The sequence below is a fragment of the Pelophylax lessonae genome (assembly GCF_965119305.1).
Source record: "Pelophylax lessonae genome assembly, chromosome: 3".
In the NCBI taxonomy this organism is placed as follows: Eukaryota; Metazoa; Chordata; class Amphibia; order Anura; family Ranidae; genus Pelophylax; species Pelophylax lessonae.
The window spans coordinates 352134962-352155741 of record NC_138770.1 but is presented as its reverse complement, the minus strand read 5'-3'; the positions used below and the strand labels follow the sequence as shown (position 1 = coordinate 352155741).

Genomic DNA, 20780 nt, shown 5'->3' with positions numbered 1-20780 from the left:
TATTCTAGAACTAGTCAAATGCATAAATTATTTACATTTATGTAAGTAGAGCAAATTCCATGAAACGTATTTAAATGGGACGTATTAGTGAAGAGAAAACTATTCTGTACATTTCAAATAATACAAAAGAAAAGAAAACAGCACCCTAGGCTTACACTAAAAACACATTCTTTATGTCAAAGGCATAGCCTGCATTACAATGGAGATAAAAACAAAGTCTGATAAAGACAAACTAATGAGAACCAATAAATCTTGTTCTACAATTAGCATAAACTCCGTTTAGTGTCTCTCACTATACAGTAGCTAGTAAATTGTAGGCATAGATACATTTAAATCAGTATCTGTAGTGGCATGTTTCAAGGAAAGGCTGCACAAGACTAATTTAGTTGTTTATTTTCTAGCCTAGGTATAAACACTTGTTTGGTTGTGGCTATAGGGAATGGTCAATATCTGCTACCCTAAAAGTTGCAATTAATGAAGCATTTAGATATAGTTTGATGTAACAGGTTTGTTCCTTGAGCTGCCATGGCTTTAGCTCAGGTAAAAGAACCAATTACTAAAGTCTATCCCATTTAAAAAAAAAAAAAAAAACATAGTTGCAAGAAATGTTTTATTATTTCAAGTTACCTATATAGAACTTGAAAGGCACATTCAATAATGATATCTGAAAATCCCTTTTCACCCCTCAGGGCTTGTATACACAGGCACTGTTCTCCATTTACATATTCCTAGTCACATAAATAGTGGAGTTCAGGTGACAGTTCTGAGATTTTGACCTGCTTTCCATGAAATCTTACTAACTGTTGAGCACAACATCTCCACTTATCCTTTCACCCAGTATACCAGTCTGAATGCCACTCCACTTCCTTAACCACTTTACCACTGAGTACCGTAGTACTACTGCGGCAAAGTGGCTCGTTATCGTCTGACGACGTAGACCTACGTCGCCAGACTCCTCCCCCTGTAGGCGGCGCTCCCGCTGTTTTCATTCACAGCGGGAGTCGGGCCAGGGGAGGAGCAGCGGCGATCGCCGCTGCTCTGCCCCGATCGTCGGGGAATCCAGTTTGGAGATCCGCCCGCCTGTGTAAACAGAGCGGGCGGATCTCCTAAGTGACAGGGAGTGACAGATAGGAGTGTTCAGCATAGCTGAACATCCGATCTGTCTCTCACTCACTCAGTCACCTCCCCCCCCACACGTTAGTAAGCACCAGGCATACATTAACCCCTCCCTCTCCAATAAAATTAACCCCTTCCCTGCCAGTGTCATTTTTACAGTAACAGTGCATATATATAGCACTGATTACTGCAGTAATGTCACTGGTACCCCCAAAAGTGTCAAAAATGTCAGTCAAGGGTCCGATCTGTCTGCCGCAATGTCGCAGTCCCGCAAAAAAAAAATCGCAGATCACCGCCATTACGCGTTAAAAAACACCAAAAATGACAGAAATCTTTCCCATAGTTAGTAAACGCAATAACTTTTGCGCAAACCAATCAAAATACGCTTATTGCGATTTTTTTTTACCAAACATGGGTAGCAGAAAACAAATTGGCCAAAAATTTAAAAAAAATTGGTTTTTACATCTTTTTTGGGGGGAATTTCATATAAAAAAAAAAAATGTTAAAAATATTGTTATTTTTTCAAAATAAACGCTCTTTTTTTGTTTATGGCACAAAAAGTAAAAATCGCACAGGCTCCTCTCTGACACTCTCCTCTTTTGAGGCACATTGCGTTTGTCTATTTTCTCCAGTTTCTCTAAGACATGCTGTCATCTACTGGCCCCCTGGACTGGTATCAACCTTCCTTGATGACTTCTCTGCCTGACTACCCTACTTTCTCTCTTCTGAAATCCCCACAATCATTCTCAGTGTCTTCAACATCCCTGTTAAAGCCAATACTAATGCTACTTCTATGCTTTTCAGTCTAATCTTCTCTTTTGACCTAAAGCAATGCAGACTTTTTCTCACCCCGATAGCAACACCCTGGACGCAGAGCCGGTACAGGGGGGGGGGGCGGGTGCCCTGGGCGGTAACATTTATTGGAGATAGGGGGGCGCCAAAAGTGGCTGGACAACTTCTTTCACACACTGACTGTGTGTGTGTGTAAGTGCCGGCCGGCGGCTGCCAGCCGCTAAAAGCTCTGTGTGCCACTGCCTGAAATGTGTCGAGTGCGCTCCTGCACTCGGCACAGCCTGAAGCCTTCCCTTCTGTTCTTCTGTCAGCAGAACAGAGGAGAACCCCCCCCCCCCTGACAGGAGCTCTGTAGTCCCGGCCGTGATGTCATTCACTGTCTGAGAAGCCGGCCTGGGTGGGGGGAGAAAACTGCAACCTCGAGGAGCAGAAGAGAGCTGAAGGCACAGCACAGCCTGGCTGGTACACACACTGTCTCCCTGTCTGCAGCAGCGTGAAGCCTGCCTGGTGAGGAGATAACTACAAATTGGTAACTAACTATATTCAGATGGGGGGGGGTCCGTCTGGTGAGGTGATAGATTCAAATTGGTAACTAACTATATTCAGATAGGGGGGGGTTCTGCCTGGTGAGGAGATAACTAACAAACAGTTTGCCATCTTCGCCCTGGGCACCAAATGACCTTGTCCCAGCCCTGCCTGGACGAATTTGTATTCTCCTATCTATGCACTCCGTGCAACCTCTCCAACAATTCTCTCCCTCTCTCTGATCACCACCTTGTTAGTTTCGCACTCTCCCTCTCTTCCACCTCCTCTCCCTCCAACCACCTAACAGTTGCCCATAGAAACCTTTGCCACCTCAACCGGTCTCTTTTCTACTCTAATACTGACCACCTCTATGACAAAGTCTCACACCTGTCCTGCCCCAACCTCGCTACTTCTGTCTGCAACAGCTTATGTTCATCCTCACTACACACAGAATCAGGCCCCGACCAGTACAACCTTGACAAACAGATGACACCGAAAGTCTCAGAAAATGTAGGCACGCTGTTGAGTGCCTGTGGCATAAGACTAAGTCCCAGAAAGATTACAATAAATATAAATCTGCCCTCCAAAATTCTATTCCTGTCTCCTCACTGCCAAGCAGACCTATTTTATCAATCTCATTAAAACCTTCTCATCCAGTCACCTTCAACTCTCTACTTCCTCCTCCACTCACTCACTGTCCAGGAGTTCACTAATCACTTAAAAAATAAGATTATTACAATTCATGAGGAGATCTCCCATGCACAGATACCTTCTCTACCTAACACCCCATGTCATCCTAGCCACCTGCCCCCTGGATCTTGCTCCTTCGAAAATGCTACAATTACCCTATATCTCTCCCTCTCTTCTGGCATCTTCCCCCAACTCTCTAAAACATGCACTAGTCACCTCCATTATTAAAAAGCCCTCACTGGGCCCCACCAATCTTAACAACCTATGACCCATCTCCTTACTCCAATCACCTGGTCTACAACCAACTGCGCAACCATCTGACTGAGAACAAACTTCTTGATCTCCTTCAGTCCAGCTTTCACCCTCAGCACTCCACGGAAACTGCTCTCCTTAAACTCACAAATGATCTCCTAATGGCTAAAACCAACACACACTATTTTGTACTACCCCTCCTGGACCTCTCTCCTGCCTTTGACAAAGTGGACTACCCTTTTCTCTTTAAATTCCCCTCCTTTGGTCTCCGTGACTGTATTCTGCACTGGTTCTCATCCTACCTATCCCACTGCACCTTCAGTGCCACTTACAATTCTACTCTCCTCTACCTTTCTCCGTCGGGGTCCCCCAAGGTTCTGTTCTTGGAGCTCTCCTATTCTCAATCTACACCTCCTCCCTGGGTCAGTTGATTGCCTCCCATGGCTTTCAATACCATTTCTACGCTGATGACACTCAAATCTATCTCTTTACCCCTCAGCTTACTCCATCAGTCTTCCTCACACACCGCTAACTTCCTAACCGGCATATCAGCCTGGATGTCACACCACTTCCTAATAACTCAATCCCTCCCTCACGTGCCTCTTCCCCTGGTTTCTCTGTCAAAATCAACTACTCATCAACCCCCCCCCCCCCCATGCCAAGGTCCTAGGTGTAATCCTGAACTCTGAACTATCCTTTCAACCCCCATAATCAATCACTGTCCAAAGCTTGCCGCTTCAACGTCCATAACATCTCCAAGATACGACCCTTCCTAATCAATGACAACATAAAGCTTCTAATTCACTTCCTGGTCTTCTCCTGCCTCGACTACTGCAACTCCCACCTCATTGGCTTACCCTTATATAGGTCATCCTGCCTTCGGTCTGTCATAAATGCTGCTGCCAGGCTCATCCACCTTACAGACTGCTCAGTACCTGCTATTACTCTCTGCCAATCCCTCCACTGGCTTATGCTCACCCAACAAATTAAATTCAAGATACTAACAACAACTTACAAAGCCATCCACAACTCTGCCCCCAGCTACATCATAACCTAGTCTCAAAATATCAACCAAATTGATCTACTGGTCTCTAGCTCTCATCACCTCATCCCATGCTCACCTCCAGGACTTCACCAGAGCCTCTCCCATCCTCTGGAAATCCCTACCCCAATCTGTCCAACAATCTCCTACTATTGCTACTTTCAGATGATCCCTGAAAACTCATCTCTTCAGAGAAGCCTATTCAGCGTCCACCTAACAACTGTACATTTATTTTCTCCATCAGCCCATTCTCCACAGTTATACCTTTTGTATTTCTTGACCCCCCCCTCTTAGATTGTAAGCAGGGCTGTCTAAACCACTCTGTATTAAATTGTACTGAGATTGTATTTTTTGCCCTTATGTTGTAAAGTGCTGCGTAAACTGTTCAGTGCTATATAAATCCTGCTTAATATTAATAATGATATTCAAAAATCAGTTCCACTCTAAATAAATTTGTTACAATCTAACAACAAATAAAGTAGCACGAAAACCACAACACACACAAAATCAAAAATAAATACAAGTATATTTATTATTCTGTGAATTTATAAATGTGAAATTATTAATGATTATATAATTGACTGTGCCAATTGTACTAAATATACTGTACAATTATTTCTCACCAACCTAGCCAGTATCTGGGACATTTCCTTAATCATTTCATCCCTAATAAAAGAATAATAGAGCGCAATGACGACATATTTAAACATAAAGCATTACAGTTGAATTAAAAAAATAAATCCATACTGCGGCAGTTCTATAAAATGTGGCTACTTATTTAGAGTTCCACAAAATAAAGAGCAAGTATACTGTTAAAATTAGAATTTCTGAACATTTCAGAGCATCACTCCATATAGTGACCCGTTCTAAGGCAATATAGCTGAATTTGTTTTTGTTGCTTTAAATAATCTACATATTACAACTGGAGTTCCCCCTAGTTTTGTTAACTGCATGCAGTGCTAAGCTTCATTCTGTTTGAAAAGCTGTTTTCATCTTTTTGTAGCATTGTGCCTAAACATAGAGAAGGTATTACCTATGTACCGGAGGGGTATAGTGTACATTAACAATGCATTTCTGACTATACAATGTTAAAGTTCAAAGCATCAACGTAACTCCCAGTGGTAATGATTTTGTGCAATATCAAAAAACCTGCCTGAGGTGACCTGATGATACTGAAGACACCTATTTGGCACAGTGAGTTTGTTCAAAGATAGAATTAGGTGCTAGTGAGTTGCTTGCAGTGATATTCTGACTGACTATAGCTGGGCTAAGGGACATAGTTGTCAATTTTACGGTCAACTAATTTATGTAGATCCCTATTTAAATAAAGAAAATATTGTTTATTTAGTACACAAAGACATTTAGTTTTATTATAGTATAAGGCACCTAGAGTTAAATGCCCTTTACTGTCTAGGGTACGGGAAAAAGCAGTTTTACTTACGTGATCATTTCCTAGACCTAAACAAGCATTTAACCCTTGCAGAGCAAGAGGCAGCCCCTCTTAAGGCTACATTCACACCTGAGCGTAGCGTTTTTCGTGCGTTTTTTACCGCGATTTTTACCGCGATTTTTGTGCAGGCGTTTTTAGATTGAATAGAGATCAATGGAAAACGCCTGTAATCTGCCCAAAAAGAAGCTCATGTACTTTTTTGAGCGTTGGGCGTTTTGTATACAGCGTCAAAACGCTCAGATGTGAACAGGGGCCATTGAAATGAATAGGATTTGTCTTGTTGGGCGTTTTGAGAGCTGATCCTAGAGCAGAAAAACGCCCCAAAACGCCTAGATGTGAACGGAGCCTAAAGGGAGGATTTTTGTTTTCCCCAAAGTTCTCCTTAAAATAAATAAATAAATATATGCACATATTTTTGCAAACAAAGTACATGTATTTCTTTTTATCCCTCAGGAGCCTGCAAACATTGCACCCAAAGTCAGTGGACGGCAGGTGTAGTGCCAGGCTCCTGCAGACTCTTCTTCCAGCTCCATGTCCATATAGAGGTACAAGGTTTTAGTTAGAGAGTTGGAGATAGAGTCAATGAACTATGAATTTGGCGATTACTGCACTTGTATTTATTTGAGAACTACAAGTCCATCTGCTGTGGTGAAAGACAAAAATTGAAGTTTAATCATTTCAGATATCTCTCTGACTTCAAGTGACAGCAACTGCAGAACCCCTGCCTGCTGTCACAGGGGGAGGGAGTGTTCTGGTAGTGGGGGGTTTGATTAGCAACTTGTTACACTCTACATGAGGATATAATATGAAACAAAAGGAAGAGTTAGCCTTTATACACTGTATATAGAAGACCTTGTCAGAGTTTAGATAACCTTCTGATTTGTATGCCTTTATATGTGGTTAAAGGGAATAGGTTGATTCACTCCTTAGTAAGTTTGCATGCATATGATGGTTGATGACCTCCCTAACTAAAATAAGGAGAAGGAGGACGAACCTGATGCATACATCTGTACAAAACAAAATTAGCAATGTCAGCTTCCTTACATTCTATCCGATTATTAGCATACGGTTGCTAAACTGTTTAACATGTTCTTCCAAATTCCTGCTTTAGCATGTTAGAATTGCTAGAACATCAATCATATAGACAGGATCAAGGAAACATATGTAACCAATACAATATTTCTGAGCATCAGAAAATGCTGCATAGTTAAGAAGGTGATACCCGTGAAACTAACTTTCAGGTTTATCTGCATTTTAGAATCACCAGCCATGTTTTATGTAGACAAGAGGCTAAGAGGGCTGTGTAAAGGACAATTTGGAGTGAGTGCTTTTAAAGAGACTTTCAACATTCTCTGGAGAGTTTATTATACGCACTCAGATCTTGATTGGCTCTTGTGATAAAAAAGCCAGCTGCAGTTCAAGTGCCATGTATTCTAGAGGTCATTTTCATGAACATAAAAGATGTCAGCACTGTTTTGTTGAGCCATTAAAATGTCATTTCCTGGACATAGTATGTTTCACATTACATGTTATTTGTGTGCTTTTTGTAGTCCACTGTCACTTCTGCTGCAAAGCTTATAAGTAACGAACACCATTACTGCAAAAATATTCCTAACATACAACTTCACCCTTCTATAAGGACACAGCACCATGTAAACTAGTACTTTAAATCACCTTAAACTGAAACTGTATTGTAAAATAGTGTATGTAATTGCTTTTTTCAGAAGCATTCATTTAAAAGAATTAGGAATTTTTATCCAGATCAAGCCATAGATAAATTTACCTTTTTCATAGACCTTTATCTTTTTGCTAGGGAATTAACCTTTAAATAATCACATGATAAAGATTGTAATCGAAATAATGAAGAAAAAATAGAGGTAGATCAATATACAAATTACACAATGGCCAACGTCTGAGCACTACGTGATCTAATCCAGATTTTAAAAGAAAGTGAGGAAGAAACCACACATGATTCAGAGCTTGCGTCATTGGCTTCTGGACATTCTATTAGATAGCCAACACTGTTTAGACCCAAATATACAGAATTTTGATCCCCTAAATCATCAACATGTGTGTGAGCCTTTCTTACTCAAAAAGTTAAATCCATTTTTCTTATATGACTGACACTAACTTGTCCACAGACCCACAAGAACCTCTACAATGATTGCAGAGGAATTCTTCCATAGCCATCAGCCAGCCAACAAAGGCAGCAATATGGTAATGATGGAACAATCACTATATGACAAAATGTGTAGAACTCTTCTTTCTAACAGATCCTGGTATATACCGGTATCTGAAGACAAATGCAAATTAAGAATAAGTAGTTCAGTAATCTACTTGCACAAGCAGTTAATACAGGAGCCATTGATAGAAGAAATGTACGAATATTTAATGGTGAAACATTCTAAAAAGCCTGTTTTTATAGTTTACCCAAGTATCATAAGAAAAAATTAATCATCCTGGACATCCCATCATTTCAGGGATAGGGGCATACTCAGAACCAGTAAGTAGACTAATTGATTATCATTTGATGCCGCATGTAACTAGACAACATTCATACAAAAAGGACACCCTGGACCTACTGCGTACTCTAGAAGGTGCAGTGGTACTGGAGAGGGCTCTATTAGAACCCATTGATGTGGAGGCATTGTAATCCTGCATCCTACATACTAAAGGACTTGATATTGTTAAATCCTTTTGATCTGAAACGGACAGTATGTGTCAGCCATTAAATTTATTCATCTTCTCTCTGCTTGAAAATATTTTAAACAGTAATAGGTTTATGTGTGCTGGTTCCCATTTCCTCCAGGTACAGGGTGTTGCGATGGGGACATGTTGTGCCCCATCGTATGCTAACCTGTACCTGGGGGGATGGGAACACTATTTGTTTGCCAGGGAGGACTTGCTGATGTACCTGTGCCACATATTATGCTGGCACAGGCACATCAATGACATCCCCATGGTCTGGATGGCCCTGAACCTTTGTTCTGACGGTTCTTGGATGATTTGAATGTAAACCCTTTCAGTTTGCTATTTAGATATTCTATTTCCAGAAATATTACGTTCTGCACTCGAATGTTATAATTGAAGACGACGGTGGAGTTTCCACTTCCTTATACAGAAAAGAGACAGCAGGTAACACTATTTTAAGAGCCAATAGCGAACACTCAAAAGCGCTTGTTCGAAGTATACCATATGGATATCTTCGTATCAAGCGCCCCCACCACCTAATGAAGGAGCATGGATGCTCTGAAAGCTAGCAACGCCCATCTTTCCCTCCGCCTCACAGGAAGTGATGTCGGGCTGACAGGAAGTAGGAAGTGGAGCCCCACTGAGAGTCCTCCACCACCACTGCACCATCAGACAGGCTGCCAGACAACAGCCTCCACACACCACCGGCACCCCGCACCCCTCCTTTCTGCAATGGTATCCAGGACAAGAAGATGTATGATCCCATTCACCTACCCTACCGGCCTTTACTTACCTAAGAGTAAGTCACTATGTGTTTTTTGTATTAATAAACCTTATGCTTCACTAAGCCGGCGCTGCTTTCTTTTTGTTTATTCTCCTCAGAGCCTCTCCTTGCTGCAGCTGGCAGCCGCTTTTCGTGGGCCCCCTTCCACCTCATCCTTTTTTATATTTTTCTCCCCATTTTTTACTTTCTACATTTTTACCTCATGGTATGCCACCCACCATCAGAGAGCGCCATGTAATCATTGACTTTATGTTCGTATCAAGCGCAACTGCTCCAACATGGAGAGTTTTCAAAGAGAGGCCCTGCTCCTTAGAGATCGCCCTTTATTAAGAGGCTATTGCAAGAAATGCCTCAAAAAGGCCTATCACAGGGCCTGCAAACACCCTTGAGCAGAATTACTAAACAAGCAAAAAATCAATAATTTGATGCGGTTAAATTTATCACCACATACTCATACCTCTATACGATATATGCTCTAATTCTTGGTGCCTACTCAGCACTGATGATATTATGAATAAATATGTACATCCTGATCTCGAAGTAGTATTCAGATGCAATGTTTCTCTCAGGAACAAATTGCTAAATAGTTTCTCTTCTATTGGTAATTGTGAAAATATGGATGGTCCCTTGGGTACATACAGATGTGAGAGTTGCTCAGAATGTCCCTTCATCAGGGTGCACAATGCACGCTCCCTAATGGCAATGGTTGTGCCACACTTTCACGTGAACTGCGCCACGGTAGGCGTAGTTTATCTGATGACCTGCGTCTGTGGCGCATTCTATGTGGGAAAAACAAAAACGTCTATTCCGTAAACACATACACAATCACATTTATTATGTGCCCAAAATCAACTCCCCTATTGGGCGACATGTAGGTCTTGTACATCATTAAGATGTTACAGTTATGCAATTTATGGCACTGGATAGGGTAATAGAGGACCCCAGGGGAGGGGATTTTTAAACAAGTGCTACAAAAAGAAACAAGGTGGATTCGTCCTATAGGCTATTTAGGCCTCTTCAGGGCTCTCACTTACTCCTACCTAAATTATCAGAACATTTTGTCTTTCTTCTCTCCCTGTTTTTGCTGCTTTAATTTGCTTTAGTCATTATCAGGTGGGCCGGAGCTGCCACTTTAAATCACGCAGCGCATAGATGTATTGGTTTGTCTAGTGGGAATCCTTTTATACCTGGAGATTACCATCCTTATGTGGCTGGGTTGTGGGGTGGATGGCCGTGGCCTGGGGCACTCACGATTTTGGCAGAGGTGTGCGCACCTACAGCACCCAGGGGTCACTGGTGGCTAGTTTAGTCACCTCTCGGATGGCAATGTGCATGCACAGGCATAGTAGGCTTTGGCCTGGTTCACCTGAACGCTATGGGTGTCCTGGGATGTAATCAGCCACCTGTGCCCTATTAAGGGGGCTATATAGCGGGGGGGGCAATGTCCCCACAGGGCTCGTGGATCCTCAGCTCCATCTGAAGGATCTCCTTGTGTGCAGACTTTTAGTAGAAGGTATGCACATACTATGGCGAGCACCTATGGAGATAAGATAGTAGGTGGGCACTATTGAAGGATTCTTTGCCAGTCTTACTACATTGTAACTTGAATAAATCCCACCATTACCGGTAATTACATTATTATTATTTGGCTGGGAAAAAAGATCAATTAGTGAAAGACCGGAGTCCCTGCCTTCTTAGATCAGGTACTCATTATTAGTACTTTGTGGGTGTTTTTTGCTTATGTTAGCAATCTAGTCCAATATAATTTGAGCAATTGGAATTTTCCTGCCAAATACTTCTAGTGTATACTTGAGGAGCCCAAAGGATGTTAAGAACAAACATTCTTTTCCTGCATTGGCTGCTTTTATTTAGGTACAGTCATCTCCATGTTTGTTCTGACTTATCTAGTCTCTAGAGTTATAGTTTCTGAAAACGATGGGACGGTCTCCCTTTGCTTTTTGGCCCCCCTTCTAGGACCCACACCACAGTTTTTTTTTCCCTCCCATTTCCCTGACTCCGATACATACTGGGTGGTTGGGTCTTTAGATCATATAGGTGCTTCATGATTATAATAATATATGTATATTCTTTTTCTAGATCATTTTGATACTTAATAGACTGGTGGTTCCCGAGGAAGTGGATTTATTCCATAAAACATGTCGGGCCATATAAGACCAGCCAGCATATGTCTATACTACTATCATAGAATGTTATGATGAAACCAACAGATAACATTGTATAATGGATCTTTTCATAAAATGTTGTATGGCATATTAGTATGTTTTTTAAATGTGTTCCCAATAAAAGAATTCTATTTTATGTAATAGTTGTGCCTCAAAAATCCCATCCTTTAAACTACAATTTAGAATCGTCCTGTATGAATCTGGGATACAAAGAAGAAAAGATGTTATTTAAACAGAACATATATTGTGGGTCAAACTGCTATACTCGTATATGAAGAAGGGCAGTGTTTAATCACCTATCACCCAGTGAGTAATATGCAATGTTTTATGTGCCCTGTGCACTCTACTTGTACCACAAAAACAGCAGCAGCAGCTTTCTCAAACCTCTACAATACTCTAGGAAGATGATTAGTGGAAATTCATGTGGCCCTCTATAACATTAATATACAAAATATTTTATGCACAAAGTAAATTAAAATGTTATTCTAAAGAAAATGAGCAAATTACATAAAAAAACATACATTGTCATGTTGCCTTTTCCTTCACCAGCCCTGAAAATAAGACAAAATTAACAAATTTAAACTGTTTCATAAATTATTATTTTTTGCTAGTCTCAGATGTGATAATCCCCTGCATGCATCTCATCCTCTTTGATTGAGTATAATAAGGTCTTTGTCTGAACATAGCAAATTATATTTTACAGTTCACTTTCATCTTTTCAACTTGACCAATGAATAACATGATTAGGAAAAAGAAAATTAGCAATAATTAAGAATCACTCTCTTTAACAATTATTTCCAGAACCCCCTGCAAAGTATTTAATTCAACTGAAACTGTGTGAATTCTCTATGTGCTTCTTCATTATTATTTATATATTAGGACTATTACATTTCAATTTTGGTAAAAATCATACATGCACATGATTAGAAAAAGAATGCAGGAGGAGGCATCTTTCCTTACTTGGCATGAGCTGCAGATGGCTGAATGAGGTCTGTTTTTATGCTGCAGAGATAAAGTTCAAGGCAAGTATAAAAGAGATGTTGAGTTAAATACAACCAATTACACCAAGAGCAGTGTCATATAATCAGGTCATTTTCATATAAATTCTTCTTGGTATACAAAATGGCATGTAAAAAGCAAATACTCACTGTAAAAAAACATTTAACTGAAGGGCTACACAAAAAGCAAGATTCAGTAAATGCCAACTTTTTCCCGGTTATTTAATCTACAATATTAACTTTACATCTGGGGAATTACACCATGCCGTGACTTTCTGTGGTTATTGTTTGATCTCCTCCCCCAAGAAATAAACACAAACAAGCATCCCAAGCATACCACTTGCTTGTCCGGCAGCGGGGGAGGCTTCATGTGTATGTGAACTGCCAGCGAGTATGTGATTAGGCATAGCGGCGACTGCATTCAGTCCATGACCGCTGCCATATCCACACTGTCAGCTGGAGATCCCACTTAGGGTAGTGAGAGGATTTTGGTGCACAGTACCATGGTGGGGAGATGTGAATGATAAGCTTGGATTCATCTTTGCTTGTAAATGCATTTTTTATCTGGTTTCTATTACAAAAATAAAGGGTATTGCATCAGTGGACACAATGCATACTGTGCCCAGAATCGTCAACAGGTGCTTGTCCTTATTTTGGGTCTAACTAGACTGCATGATGAACCCAGTGTTTTTTTTAGCTCATAAAAATTTCACAGGTAGTAGAACATGCAATGTAATATTACATTTCCTTTCTCCAATAAATTCAAAAGGAAATTAAAATAAAGTATTTGTCTGGAGCTAATGGTCCTCAATCTAGTGGCAAGTGACAATGCTCAAGATTAATGGCCAGTAATAACTTGTAGAGGGACATACTAACTCTACTGTTCGTAAACTCTGAAAAAACATTATCTAATAAAAGTTGTTTCTTGTGTCACAAAAGTTGAGTGAGTGTAGTCAAATTCCCAAATAGTTTGGATTGACTGCCAATATATTAAATTGGCATTACTATTAACCAGAAAAATCAATATAGCAAACAAGTCAGCAACGATGCAGAATGTTCGGGGAGATGGCAAAGCATGCTTGGAACATATCTAAAGAAGACTTTGGATTCCTGAACACACAGTTGGCATAAATTCTTAGTCTCATATAAAATGTTTAGACTTTCTCAGCTACATCAAAACCATGTACCAGATGAGGCCTGAGTGACAAACATGTTCCATTACATATGAAATGAAAACCAACTGTACATTATATGGGGGTCTGTTCTTAAAGTGACAGCACATAGTAGGCAGGTGGCAACTAAAGTATAGGTACTATTAAAAACCTACAGTAATATTAGTTACATAGTTAGTCTGATTGAAGAAAAAAAATAAAAAAAGACGTTACTTCATCCAAGTCAATCCACAGAGGGAACCCCCCCCACAAAAAAACTCTATATACACAATCCTATGCCCACCATTGAGTCAGAGGAAGGCAAAAAAAAAAAAACAATAAAAGCAGGATACAATTTGCTCCAGCATGGGGGAAAAAAATCCTTTCTAATCCCTCAAGAGGAAACTGGATATCTCCTGGATCAACTTTACATGTAAACATTCGTATCCAGTCATTTTGTGCATTTAGGAAAGAATCCAGGCATTTATTAAAACAATCTACTGAGCTGGCCACAATCAGCTCCTAAGGAGATTATTGCCCATTTTCACAGCTCTTACTGTGAAGAAACCTTTCCGTATTTATGTGAAGCATCTAAAGCATGTATTCTTTCAGGGCCTTTGGGAAGAGATTTGTTCTCTTACTTATGAAATATGCTTAATAATCTTCTATCTGCACAGACCACACGTAATGTTAGAATACCAGGAATTTTTAGTGGAAGTTTAGAAATTACACAGAACACACCCTCATCACACCACTTATAAAGTCTTACTGAACAACAGAGCTCAATTCTTCTGTCACTGAAGTTGCTAATGAGACTCAAGCAAATTAGGAACTATAATTATTAATGGTTTACTAATAGACTTTCGCCTTGCGGTATAATCAGGATGACATAAACAGGCATTATTAGCATGCATACAAATCTCCCTGACGTAAATTAAAAGAAGTTGATTTGTAAGAAGGGATAGTCATCTTATCTGGTCTTGCTGAATCACTGCAACTAATAAAACTGCTTTGCAGATATTTTCTGCCTAAACCTGTTTGATGAATATACCTGCAGCCTTTTTAATTACTTCATTTTTTAGAGCTATCATTAGATTAACAGAAACGCTAGCATTTATTAATGTTTTAAAACTCGTGTGTTTATTCACATTCTTGTGTATGCCCCCAAACACACACACATACTTAACAGTCATAATTGGTCAGTTTTTGTTCCTGATTACGCTTTTCTGTTTCTTTTACCCTTATGGAAGTTTGGGTTTAGAGCAGGCATGTCCAACCTGTGGCCCAGAACCGCAGGCAATGCGGCCCACTGCCCCCTGACAATTTTTTTTTTTTGTTGGGGAGGAAGGAAGTCGGGTCGGAGGCATGGTCACGGCAGCTTCCAACTAACGGTAGGCAGAGGCTGCCTCGAAGGGGGGGGGGGGGCGAGAATGTGCAGTGTTTCTGACTCCTACCACCAAATCACTGAAGTGGTCATGGTGGTTTATTATCTTTCAGAAGAAGTAAACCTCTGTATACTGATTCCATTTTATTTGATGATCCTCTAGTTGTGCTAAATTAGTGCGGGGGGCATGGCGGTGTGGGAAAGGTGCGGCGACATTTTATTACTTATATACCTTAACTACAGTATATATTTTATATGCGGCCCGACAAAATTACTCCACACTCAATGTGGCCCAGAGAAGGCAAAAGGTTGGACACCCATGGTTTAGAGCTTTTGCTTTTATTGGAAAACAACAGAGTAAGTGGTTTTTCTTGCAACTGATTTTACACAGCAGTCATTTAGCAACTTACATACAATGACCTTAGTCCAAGCTTAAGTGATGTTCTTTTGCACTATATTGCAGATTTGACTTTGGGTTTAATACCGGTCACTTGATCAGCTTCCAGCGCTGGCTTCAGAGGGGAGGAGAGAGCAGCAATGATGTCACTCATGATTTCACTCATGATGTTACTATGAGACAATCCTTTGTTTGCTGTCCCTCCTTCTGCTGACGCCGGTGCTGGAAGCCAATCACATGACAGCATCAGAGCACCCTCAAAATAGCGTAGTATAAGCATCTTTTTAAAGCGAAACTGCAACACAAAGTTCCAGCGCTTTCACTGCGGCAACCATACTGTAGGAAATCCCAGACCAAAAAAAGGTGCTGCTGCCAGTAAATTGCTGTGATCCTGCTTACAAGTTACCAGAAGAAAAGGAAGGTAGCACTACCCAGATGTTGGTGTTATAAAAGTACTGTGTAAACAACCAATGGATGTAGAAAACATTTATTTAGAAAGTCAAAGCTCACCGCGTGAAGTATTCAGCAACACAAAGGCAGGGCGGAAGTCTCGAACCCGGAACTATAACCAGCCTGGAACGCATGAGGAGAATGTTACCTTGACAACATGTTTCGTGCACATGCACTTTGTCAAGACTTGACAGAGCGCATGTGTGCAAAACATCTTGTCACCGCAACGTTCTCCTCATGCGTTCCAGGCTGGTTATAGTTCCGTGATTGAGACTTCCACCCTGCCTTTATGTTGCTGAATACGTCACACTGTGAGCGCCAGCTGGTCCGGCACGGCTTCCACACAGTTTCCACATAGCCTTTGGATTGCCTTCCATCTCAGCCCACCACAGGAAATCGGATCACCTCACCCAGTGGACCTGCAGTTAATTGACAATTACCACCTGCATGATCGGTCTAATACAGCATTGGTTTTGATTTACTTTGATTTACTTCACTGCATTTTTAAACCTTGACTTTCTAAATAAATGTTTTCTACATCCATTGGTTGTTTACACAGTACTTTTAGAACACCAACATCTGGGTAGTGCTACCTTCCTTTTCCTCTGGTATCTTTTTAAAGTGGACCGTCACCTAAAAATAATACTTAGCACCATTCTCCCCCCCCCCTCCCCCTAGCCTGTTACAGAACTATAGGTAGTTTTTTTTTCTTTCTTTCATGCATTTTTTTTGAGGATAACTGTTCCCACTTCCTTATTCCTCACCTATGTTAAGATGAATTAACCTCAATCTTCCCAAAGCCTCCTGAGATACATTTTACAGCCGTATCTCGTAATGTTGTAGAGTCTGGGAAACAAAAGCACAGCATGCAGTGGAGAAGGTCACACCTGGAAGTGTGCCAGATGCTAAGGATTCTTTGGCAGCCATAATGTTTCAAGAGATAAAAGAACAGCAGTACAGGAAAGTACTAAACGGTTTCTTCTACAGGAAACAGTTTTCCAGGTGACAACAGAGTCTCCTTATCCATACCTAGTCAGATTGGGAAACCATTATATCTATGCAGGACCCTCCACAACCCTGAGTGAGCTTGTCATGGAAAATTCAGCTGGGACAGATGTTCCTGGCTGATTGATATTTTTTCTTTTATGACACAAAAGGCCTTCAGCACTCCCTCTTGAAAGTTCACTTAATGCAAACTTTCATGTTTAGAAAATAATCATTAGAAATATCAGCTGGCAGTCAGGTCATGCAGGCATGGTTTCCATTTAAAGTCTGCAGGCATGCTTACAACACTCCCTTACACTCCACTTGGATAAGCAGATGTGACTATTTGCCATAGAAGCAAGCATTACCAGTGAAAACAGGAACGTGATGGCCAAAAAAGACACAACACAGAAAATGAAAAACAAACAATCTTGTAAAGAAGTCACGGTTATCGCAGTGTGGTACACAGTCCCAGAGACATGTGTATATTCCAAGGACAACAGTGCAAACCTACAGCATAAACCATGTGAAAAGTTTAAATAAGTAAACAGAGAGAAAAACAAGAATCCTTGTAAACTACTTTCTACCTAATTGAGTCCCCTTGGTGTGCAGAAGCTTACAGATGTACTGTCTTTTCTTTTATCAAGACAAGGGGGGGGCTAAGAAGTGTAGAGATTAAATCATCTTTGCTTTGTACTGGGAGATCCAGAGCAGATGATGCTATAAGGTTAATATATTCACTGAAAACTGGCTTCAGGCTCTGTATAATGTGCAAGAAATAATTCCGCACACAAGTACTAGAATTTAAAACGACTGCTCAACAAAGTCACTTTCAAAAGTTGTATAACTCTGTTGTAGAGCTGTCAAATAAGTGATATAAAAGACGTATTAGTGAAGCACCAGAAACATATGCACAAAGGAAAAGGGTACAGGCAGCCTTGTACAACTCCAGATCCTTTGTCTGGTCATTGTCATTACACTGGCAGCACTGCCAGGAACAAAGTAAAAGTATGGGGGCTCCATATCAAATTATGCCAAACCAGCTACAGGAAATAATGCTATGATGCAAACTTCTATTGTGATGCCAAGTCAGACTGATTTCAACTGGTTTTAATAAAAACAAAAAAAAGCCCAAGACAATGATGTGCTTTTTTTTCTGCAGCCCTTTCCACTAACAAAGGTAAAACTTTGAAATTTTATCCTGTTTTACCTCTCTCCAAGTAAAGGATAATGAATAGCAAAAAAATGTAAGGCTACATAGGCAAGACTATTTTTTTTGTATTGAGTGTTGAGAAAAAGGCTTCAGGATATAACAAACATTTTACACCAGTAATTCCCAAACTACGGCCCTGCAGCTGTTGCAGAACTACACATCCCACGAGGCATTTTAAAACTCTGACATTCATATACATGACTAGGCATGATGGGAATTGTAGTTCCTGAACAACTGGAGGGCCGTAGTTTGGGAATCCCTGTTCTACACTTTATTAGTCTACATTTTAGTGATCACAGTGGAAATCCAGTGGAAAGAGTTTATCAAATATAAATGCTGAAGATGTCAAGCCCTGTTTGTACAGTTTTCCTCCCTTTTTGTCCAGAAAATAACATATGTATACCAGAAACATAGACCACATAAGGCTCAATTTACAAAGCTAACACACCAGGTTAAGGAAGAACACCGGTCAAAATGTATCATTGCCTGTGCAGTGGGGCTGTGCCTGCATTGCACAGCTTAACTGCTTTTTTTTTTCTAGGGGGAAGAGGACAGCGGAGAGATACTTACCTGACTCACCAATCCTCCTCACACAAAACCGGACCCTGCCCTCCTCTGTGGTCCAGCGGTCTTGAAAATGGACTGTTCCTGACATCAGTATGCTCCAAAGACAGGAACAGTCCACCGCTGGACCTTGGGGAATGCAGTTTTCTGGAGGATCAGCGGATCAGGTATGAGCTCTCTCAGGTATCAGTATGAGCTTTCTCCTCACCCCTAGAAAAAATGAATAGCTTTAAAAAAAAAAAAAAAGTAACAGTTTTCATCAGCTGATTTAAATGAGGGTTGAAAGTGACATTTGAAAGTCAAAAATAGGGACCTTCATGTTAATGTTTTGTGAAGTGAGACTGGATTTTAATTTATGAATTGGTATACTGAAACTAAGAACATGTTTACAGAGACTTAAAAAAGCATTAATACCCCTTGAAATTTTCCAAATTTTGTAATTTTACAACCAAAAACATCAATGCATTTTATTGGGATTTTATGTGATAGACTAAAAAAGTGGCACATAATTGTGAAATGAAAGGAAAATGATAAATAGTTTTCAAAATTTTTTACAAATAAATATCTGAAAAGTGTGGCGTGCGTTTGTATTCAGCCCCCTTTACTCTGATACCCCAACTATAATGTAGTGGAAATTTAAAGCCAGGTTAGGTTAAAAAAATAATATATATCCCAAGCTTTGAACATCTCACGTAGCACTGTTCAATCTATCACTCGAAAATGGAGAGTATGGCACAACTGCAAACTTACCAAAACATGGCTGTCCACCTAAACTGACAGGCCGGGCAAGGAGAGCAATAATCAGAGAAGCAGCCAAAAGGCCCGTGGTAACTCTGGAGGAGCTGCAGAGATCCACAGCTCAGATGGAAGAATCTGTCCACAGGGCAACTATTAGTTGTGCACTCTACAAATCTGGCCTTTATGGAAGAGTGGCAAGAAGAAAGTCATTGTTAAAAGAAAGCCATGAGAAGTCCCGTTTTCAGTTTGTGAGAAGCCATGTGGGGGACACAGGAAAACATGTGGAAGAAGGTGCTCTGGTCAGATGAGACCTAAATTTAACTTTTTTAGCCTAAAAGCAAAACACTATGTGTGGCGGAAAACTAACACTGCACATCACCCTGAACACACCATCTCCACCGTGAAACATGGTGGTGGCAGCATCATGTTGTGGGGATGCTTTTCTTCAGCAGAGACAGGGAAGCTAGTCAGAGTTGATGGGAATATGGATGGAGCAAAATACAGGGCAATCTTAGAAGTAAACCTGTTTGAGTCTATAAAATACTTGAGACTGGGGCGGAGGTTCACCAACCCTAAACATACAGCCAGAGCTACAATGGAAGGGTTTAGATCAAAGCATATTCATGTGTTAGAATAGCCCAGTCAAAGTTCAGACCTAAATCCAACTGACAATCTGTGGCAAGACTTGAAAATTGTTGTTCACTGACGTTCTCCATCCAATCTGACAGAGTTTGAGCTATTTTGCGAGGAAGAATGGGCTAATCTTTCACTCTCTACATGTGCAAATCTGGTAGAGACATACCCAAAAAGACTTGCAGTTGTATCTGCAGCAAAAGGTGGTTCTACAAAGTATTGACTCAAGAGGGCTGAATACAAATTCACGCCACACTTTTCAGATATTTGTAAAAAAATTTGAAAACCATTTATCATTTTCCTTGCACTTCACAATTATGTACCACTTTGTGTTGGTCTATCACATAAAATCCTAATAAAATACATTTATGTTTTTAGATGTAACCCGACAAAATGTGGAAAATTTCAAAGGGTGTGAATACTTTTTCAAGGCGCTGTAAACATGCTAGCACATGCTGCTTTTGCTTTTACAACCTTCTAAAAGAAATTAGATATATGCAGTCAAGTAAAAAATAGGTACACTCCACAGAACATATTTAAAGAGGTAATTGTAATCAAAAGCTGGTCTTGCCACCTGTAACTGAAATATCTTCTTGTAGGAATTTTGCAAATCTGCTCACCAGTCTCTGACATCAGCTGAGTGAAATTTTTGACCACTTCCCATACAAAATTCCATCAGTAGCAAGAGGTTTGACTGTTTCCTTGCACGCACTGCCTGTTGCAATAAAATACCCCTACAATAT

The 20780-nt window shown here is 40.5% G+C and overlaps 1 protein-coding gene across 5 annotated transcripts in view; it reads right to left on the bottom strand.

Moving 5' to 3' along the window:
* MYO6 (myosin VI) overlaps positions 1 to 20780 on the bottom strand; it is a 394715-nt gene that overhangs the window by 31840 nt on the left and 342095 nt on the right. For 2 of the 5 annotated variants that reach the window (XM_082249660.1, XM_082249661.1), the window contains exons 29-30: positions 12486 to 12527; positions 12047 to 12076 (exon numbers count right to left, since the gene is read on the bottom strand). The exons of 2 other annotated variants lie outside the window; for them this stretch is intronic. In XM_082249660.1, coding sequence (XP_082105786.1) covers positions 12047 to 12076; positions 12486 to 12527 — 72 coding nt within the window. The remainder of the gene's footprint in view (positions 1 to 12046; positions 12077 to 12485; positions 12528 to 20780) is intronic. One more of the 5 variants, XM_082249662.1, reaches the window with a different exon arrangement.